Source organism: Gymnoscopelus microlampas (assembly GCF_963454915.1).
Source record: "Gymnoscopelus microlampas genome assembly, chromosome: 4".
Classification (NCBI taxonomy): domain Eukaryota; kingdom Metazoa; phylum Chordata; class Actinopteri; order Myctophiformes; family Myctophidae; genus Gymnoscopelus; species Gymnoscopelus microlampas.
The window spans coordinates 30,700,324-30,707,661 of record NC_139941.1 but is presented as its reverse complement, the minus strand read 5'-3'; the positions used below and the strand labels follow the sequence as shown (position 1 = coordinate 30,707,661).

At 37.7% G+C, this 7,338-nt stretch overlaps 1 protein-coding gene across 2 annotated transcripts; it reads left to right on the top strand.

Moving 5' to 3' along the window:
• The first annotated feature begins 3,164 nt into the window (after positions 1 to 3,164).
• sftpbb (surfactant protein Bb) lies at positions 3,165 to 7,223 on the top strand. 2 transcript variants are annotated; one of them, XM_084055023.1, is made up of 11 exons: positions 3,165 to 3,301; positions 3,634 to 3,677; positions 4,048 to 4,122; positions 4,519 to 4,641; positions 4,768 to 4,899; positions 5,019 to 5,099; positions 5,203 to 5,386; positions 5,470 to 5,612; positions 5,845 to 5,925; positions 6,075 to 6,188; positions 6,859 to 7,223. In XM_084055023.1, the coding sequence occupies exons 1-11, from the start codon at positions 3,235 to 3,237 to the stop codon at positions 6,892 to 6,894; spliced, it is 1,080 nt and encodes a 359-aa protein (XP_083911149.1). In that variant the 5' UTR covers positions 3,165 to 3,234; the 3' UTR covers positions 6,895 to 7,223. The 2 variants fall into 2 exon arrangements, with proteins under 2 accessions (XP_083911149.1, XP_083911148.1); XM_084055022.1 differs by having other exon boundaries at positions 4,768 to 4,905.
• The last annotated feature ends 115 nt before the right edge of the window (positions 7,224 to 7,338 follow it).

Below are 7,338 nucleotides of genomic sequence, written 5' to 3'. Positions count from 1 at the left end.
TACATTTCAGGTGGGTTGCAAAATTACAGCCAATCAGATGGAGACATGGAGACTCCTGTTACTGAACAAACACTCGGTCAGGGGACCACCAGTGGTCCTTGAGGGTGTTCCAGGTGGTCCCCAGCTATATAATATTTGGTCCATTTTTTCTCTCAAGGGTTCAATTATTGTTAAACATCTGCATAAGGGCTACTTAATAAAGAATTGTTATTTTGATCAACGTTTGCCTGTTATCTCGTCCAACATGGTACCAACATCGACCCAAGTTTTGGGTCTGACAATCAAATAGTGGTCCTTGCTATGAAAAGGGTTGAAAACCACTGCTCTGCAATGAGTAGAATCAGAATATAGAGCTATTAACACAATTTTAACCAAAGAAAATCACTTACCCCTTCTTTAAGATATTCATAACCGTAAGAATTGAATGCCCTTGTTAAAATTTAACAATGTGTTTAATGCTTCTATCTATTCATCTTAAACTAAATTATTTAAAGCTCTTTATCACCCGGTTAGGACCGCAGCTCTACTGCCATCTACTGGGCATACAGTGCATGTCTTCAACTCAGTGGTTCTCAAACTTTTCAGGCTGTGCCCCCCCCCCCCCCCCCCCCCAAAATCATATTTGAACTGAGGACCCCCCACCCTGATAAGCACTTGGAATGTAGAAGTTGAGGCATTACATTTTGTTTGACTATTGTGAAAATAGCAGATCTAGTAAAAGATTGAGTAAAAGTACAAAAGTACTGGCAAAGTACCAAAAGTAAAAGTACTAAAATGTTTGAAAATAGCAGATCTACAAGCTCACAATGCTTACAAGCTCACAAAAAAAAAATCACAACGCTCACAAGCTCACAAAAAAGATCAGATCGGCTATTTTCACAATTTTGGACTCTTTCTATATTATTTAACAAGTTGGCCAATGTTTGACCAGTTTTTATAGTGTAATATGTTGATAAACTTGGATGTAGTAATGGTCTTTTTATTTTCTTATTATTAAAAAAGGTATTAAAAAGGTCTTCAGTTCTTAAATTGTCACTTCACTGTCACCTGGGGACCCCCAAAAAAATCATGTGGAGACCCCCTGGGACACACTGGTGTATCAAAATAAATAAAAAACGTTAGGCTAGCTGTTTGTGAAGACTAGCAATGCAGGAAAATACAACAGTAAATAAAAATGTTCAGAGGGGCATTTATATTTGATTAGTAGGAAGAGTTTATCACGAATATCTATCAGATGATTACGAAGGCTACTTTTGTGGACACCTTTCAGACATGCTAAATGATGGGAAATGTGAATATTATGGTCAATGTGGTTTTGGCATCTAAAGGGCGGGCCAGTAGCAGTGGTGTAAAGTGTAAAGTACGTGTACTCAATCTCAAGTACTGTACTTTTAAGTACATTTTGAAGGTATTTGTACTTTACTTGAGTATTTCCAACATCTCGGATCCAAACACTGCACTTTTACTCCACTACAATTATTTGAAAACTGTAGTTACTGTCAAGCTATTTAGTATATTTGCAGTTTCCCCCGCTTGAAAGGGATGGTAAAGTCCATAGGAGGTTTTAACTGGGTTTCACTCATACAATGACCACAACTTTGGTTTTCCTTTTAGTTCTTCTTTACTTTAGTTTTTGTTGTTGCAGTACAGCTTATGCAAGTAGTGTATAGTTGTTGTAAGGTTGTAAGTAAAAACCTTAAATGGAAAATAAATAATAATTACTGTAAATACAATGCACATGAAATAATAAATGCAAAATATAAACGCTTTACATATATTTACATTTGTGAATATTGTTTTTACTTTCTTAGTGTCTTTTTATGAATCAGGTTTTTAAACAGTTTTTAACAAATGCAGTCTCATATGAAATGCAAATATAATACTGAATTTTAGCAGCATTTAAACTGTTTCTATCAATCTACATTTCTCAATAAACAAATCACATTCGTTTTTAAAACAACAATCATGTTGCTTTAACTTGAGGACATCAAACAAACAATTGACATTGAACTAGAACGCACGTCGTAACGTGCGCTACAAACGGCAGGTTTTATGGCTCTTAAACAAACAAACAGTTCGTCTCTCACCGGCTGCCTCTCCAGCTTTTTATGGCTGCACCAGTGCTGCTTTGATGTTTTCAGCGCGACGTTGCTGCTGATGGACGCACGCTTGTTTATTTGCAATAATGGAGGATTGTGGAGGATTCACCTCTTTCTCCCTTCTCTTCCTCTGTGATTTGATTTACAGATGTTTTTCAGGTGTGGTGTTTTATAGTGTAGCGACGCTGATTAGTGATTGGGGAATGATTTCAGACAGCTGCCACTCTGTCAATCAGCCCGACGTTTTAACCCTGTGATATCCAGTAAGGATTTTCCAAGTTGACTTCACAACTACTAGTTATTTTGTAGATTTTGATTATTACTACAAAATATACATTAAGCACTTCAGACCCTTTCGGCCATTTGAAAATAGCCGATCTACAAGCTCGATCTTGTAGATCTGCTAGTTTCAAAATATTTTAATACATTTTATACATTTAAAAACTTGTGAAACGGGACATTCTGCATAATGAGTATGCTACTTTCTACTTTTGGTACTTTAAGTAATTCCGGATTTTCACTTGTAAGTACTGTATTTTTTCGACATTGCAGTATTGATACTTTTACTCAAGTAAAAAATGTGAGTACTTCCCCCCCCCCCCCCCCCCCCCCACTGCCCAGTAGGCCTAAAGAGGAAGATGTGTGAAAATAAGTGCAGCAAAATGCTATGTTTTTAAAATCGCCTAAATTTATAAATAAAGGTAGTTTGACAGTTTACCCGGTTTCAACGTGCGCGTCACTTCTCTTGATCTGATTGGATGGTAGAATAATCTGCCGCTTCCGGTCTGGACGCATAAACAGGGTTGCCATGTCTTCTTATTATAAGCGACTTTGGGCATGTTTTTCGGTAAAGTTCTACAAGATTTTTTTATTTGAAAATATCCCCAATTTTTTTCAAGATTTTCTTTGAAAATAGAAGATATATAAGCTCACGACGCGTCGCATCGCAGCGCGTTTCGAGCTTGTAGATCGGCTATTTTCAAAAGGTTTAAAGTGCTCATGTAGCCTATGCTAATTTTGGCCTTGTTTTCATAGACCCGGTTGCTTATTTTTCTCACACAATCTGGCAACAGTGCGCATAAACATCATTATTGTGTGTGGCAGCACCCTAACTAACTAACATCATTGTTGTGGCATGGCTTCTCTCGTGATGATGGAATTTGCTTCTATCGCTGTGATCCTCATTGCGTGTCTGTGTCCTGGTATGTCCATTTATTAACTATATATCAATAGAACTGGTCAGCTAAAATCTTATACAAGAACAAGATAAACATGTCTGCCTCACCTCAGATAATTCGAGTCATGTCATGGTATTTGGTTATACATGAAATATTAGATATTTTGGAACCTAGATTTTTCTATCAATTTTTTAATAGTACTTTATTCGGGTCAAAACAAGTTAAGACAGTACCTCATTCATTAAGTACATTTCTTTCACATGTTTTATGTTCCTGTTGTTAAATATTTCTTTCGAAATGTAAAACCTCTCCCCCTCTCTCTGCTTGTTAATGGGTTTTCTGGTGTCAATAATAAGGCCCAGGGCATTCCAGGGTCATTGGAGGACATTCACATTCTTCGGTGAGATGCATTTCTAACAATATTGTCAAAAATGTTACCGATCACAATATGGCCATTTACGTACATCATACAACATTACACTTTATGCCCATGTAGGCTATGTTTAAGAAGTAATCCCACCACCACTGTCATGCCATGATGAGTGCATACCATGTATAGGTATAAACATTATAGAATATATAGAACATTCCTTTCACATCCATTTTAATCACATTCAAGGATCAATGTAAATAAATGTCTGTTGTTTTAAGTTCTGTCAAGTAACTTAACTGTCATATGTCACTAAAAGCCATTAAAAGACAATATAAATACACTTTAATTTGTAATGTTTGAATAAACATGTTTCTGACCTGTGGCCTTTCTTTACTAGACATCAGACATTTGTTCAGAATGCACCCAGGTCGCTCAGCTGTTCACAGCCATGATGGATAATAATGACACACAGGTGAGCGTTGTCTTCATGGGTAGTGTGTGAAAACTTCTAAACATTATGATTATCATTTGTTGTCATTCAGTAGCATGCAGGATCTGTTTGATATGTAAACGCATAAAACTAAATGTATGTAAGGAAGGGACTTTAGTTAGCATAGGTCTATAGATGGAGTAAATAAATATGTATTATTAAAAGTATCAGATCAAATCTTTTCCATCAATTTAGTTTTATCAAACTATTTTGTTGGTGGCTCTTACATACTGTAATGTACTTGCTTTTGGTACTCAGAAGAGAATTGTCAAATTTATCAAATTTGACAATACTCTGCTTCCTCTTTCAGTTCAGCTTAATATAACGAGTAAACGCTTCCCCCAAAGCAGGACAATACACTAACAGATGTTTCTACAGGACACTACATATAAACCCCTGCATGATCTGTGCCTGCACCTCCCTTCAGAACAACAATCAAGCTGCATTTCACGGGTGAAGACATATTTGCCTCGAGTCCTGCAATTCATTGCTAGTGACCTGGTGAGATTTATTTTTATCCAGGTCCCTCTGTATTTACGCAAGTATGTGGAAATGCACCAAAGGTGCATTATCGGCTTTCATGAAGGATCACTTCTATGATTTGTTTCTGTTCTATTCTTTCTGCAGAATCCTGGTGAAGCCTGTATTGTCCTGGGACTCTGTTCGATCCAGTCAGAGAGTGAACTGGTGGAACGTCCTCAGCCTGCCACTGAAAAAGATATGTCCAGCTCTGAGAGTAGAGCACACATTAGCACACAGGTCAGAGTGAGGAAGCATAATAAGTTAAATGAATAATTGAGGAAGTGAAACTTGAGATTATTTTTATATGGTCTGTGAAAAATGTCTTATCAGTTTCAGTCACTACTATCTCTCTCCAGGTGCAGTTCAGCCCACAGTGCACCTTATGCTTGTTTGTCACAAAGAAACTGGAGGACATGCTGCCTAAAAATAGGACTGAGGTGCATGTACTCTCATATTACAATGCATTGTTGACATATATTTCAGGATTATATATCGCATCATTTGTATTCCACTTTGTTCTCTACTCTTTTTGCTTTGCAGGAGTCTGTGCTCAACCTTATGGGAGAGGTGTGTAATCTTCTCCCTGGAAGTTATAAGGAACAATGTGACGACTTAATCGATAAGTATGGGAAGGAGATAGTTAGCTTCCTCTTGTCAGAGGCTGCACCACACGCCATCTGTGCCATGTTGCACCTGTGTCTGTTCAAGGAGACATCTCATGTGGGTGAGTGAGTGGCATGAGTAGGAACTGAAAACTTAGAGTATTTCCACAATGTCTCCCAAGTTAATGCTCTGCTGACTCCGCAGAGATGGCTCTCCCCTCTGACTGTGAGTCATGCCGTACTCTGGCTGTTTTAAGTCGACTCCACCTGGGTCTCAACTCCACTGAACATCAGACCTCCTCTTTCCTCCAGTCTGTCTGCTTCCATCACCCCAGAGCCATTCCTAAGGTGCCTGGTCCTTTGCTCTACCAAACCCACACATTCAAGATTCAATCCCTCTATATCTTCAACTCATCACACTCCTAATGAGACGTGGTCATGTGAAACCCTGACCTAATGGTTGACATGTTTATATGGGATGTTATGTGGCTTTAATTATCATATATGAACGCTCCAAAGATTTTGATCTTCAGTGCAATAAAAAGTTAAGTGACTAATCTTTTTTTTTTTTCTCCTTCAGTGTGAGGTGTTTACCAAACTTCATGGCTCCAGGCTGCAGAAGGTTTTAGGAAACCAGATGGTTGTCCCAGATGCTTGTGAAGTAAAATATATATATATTTTTTTTCTTCCAGAGTTATGTTAGGTGTAAATCTGCCTTTGTCGCTAACAACAACAACTAGAGACCCGCATAGTGGTTATCTGATGTCTTAATTCAGTTTAGTTCACTCATCTCCCCTGTCTTTCTTCAAGAGAGCTGATCTGTGTGCTACTGTGAAAGAATGGAGGCCTTGGGGTAAGAAGAACGTTTGTAATTTGGGACCCAGCTACTGGTGCAAAGACATGGGAACTGCTCAGAAGTGTGGTGTAAGTAAATTGGATCAAATGTTTTCCCCACTGAACATTCAGCCAGCTTATCACTCAGGCAATGCCAGTTCTCAGTCACATAGGCCAAAGTCTGGCTTGAGAACTTTAATCCATGAACCCGTCTTGTTTATGAGCTTATAGTAACAAAACAAGCACTTAATTCGTGCAAACGGCTATGCCTCAAGGTTGCATGTGCAGGTCAGGATGAACGTACTGTGTATATACAACAAAAACTAATTTTGTTGAAAGTTAAAGGCTGCCATGTCATTTAATACACTTAGACCAATATTAAAATGTCACATGCCATCTCAGCCAATCAGGACACAGGCATATCCATCCATTGTGTTGTACTTTAGCAGTGCTTGACAGACCCCGAAGTGGTTTGTACTAGCTGCTTGGTCATAATTGATTTAATGTGTCCATTTCATAAAAATCTATTAAAAGGGGATGTAGATTTTGTGAAGGCTGCATGTGGAAACGTTTATAAATTACTCTTGTACAGGTGCTAGTCTTTCAACAGGATAAATTGGAAACATGAGTCTAAAATAAATAAGATTTTTGTGGCTGCCAACCAGAATTAAGTATGAATTAAAAATATTTATTCTGATCTATACTTAAACTAACCAATTTACTTGCTAAATTGATTTGTCTATTTATGTTCTTACTCTAGAATGTGGGCTTCTGTGAGAAATACATGTGGAAGTAGAGTCGAAAATCTGCCTGCCTGAATGACCGAAGCTCCAAAACAGTACCTGCAAAAGTTTTACAATGTTTTGCACTGATCCAGATTTTAAGACAATCCTTTTTACTTGGTAGATAAGTGCTGTTTCTTACATGTTATTTAGGTCAAACAACCACAAGAATACAGTTTGCATGAAATGTGTTGAGACAGAATGGATTTCAGAAATGCAAGTCAAGTTTCTGCAGTCTTGACTCTGTATATTAGCATAATATCAGTATAACTATGAAAAGGCACTGATGACCTTAAAGTTAATTGATGCATTGTCCTAATCACTGTATGTAATAAAAGCTACTTTGTTCCAATTGTGCTGTAAAACTCATGTCTTTAACTACACCTCATTACTAAATTACTTCCAAATGTTAACCTTTAAAATGAAAATGTAGAGTCCAGTAGGTATCTTGGAGTCGA

What these genes read in the sequence shown, in the direction of transcription:
- sftpbb (XM_084055022.1), top strand. Translation starts at nt 3,235, where the DNA reads ATGGCTTCTCTCGTGATGATGGAATTTGCTTCTATCGCTGTGATCCTC. An exon ending in TGCCTAAAAATAGGACTGAG is followed by an intron (nt 5,100 to 5,202) that starts GTGCATGTACTC and finishes TTTGCTTTGCAG; the next exon opens with GAGTCTGTGCTCAACCTTAT. An exon ending in TTGTCCCAGATGCTTGTGAA is followed by an intron (nt 5,926 to 6,074) that starts GTAAAATATATA and finishes TCTTTCTTCAAG; the next exon opens with AGAGCTGATCTGTGTGCTAC.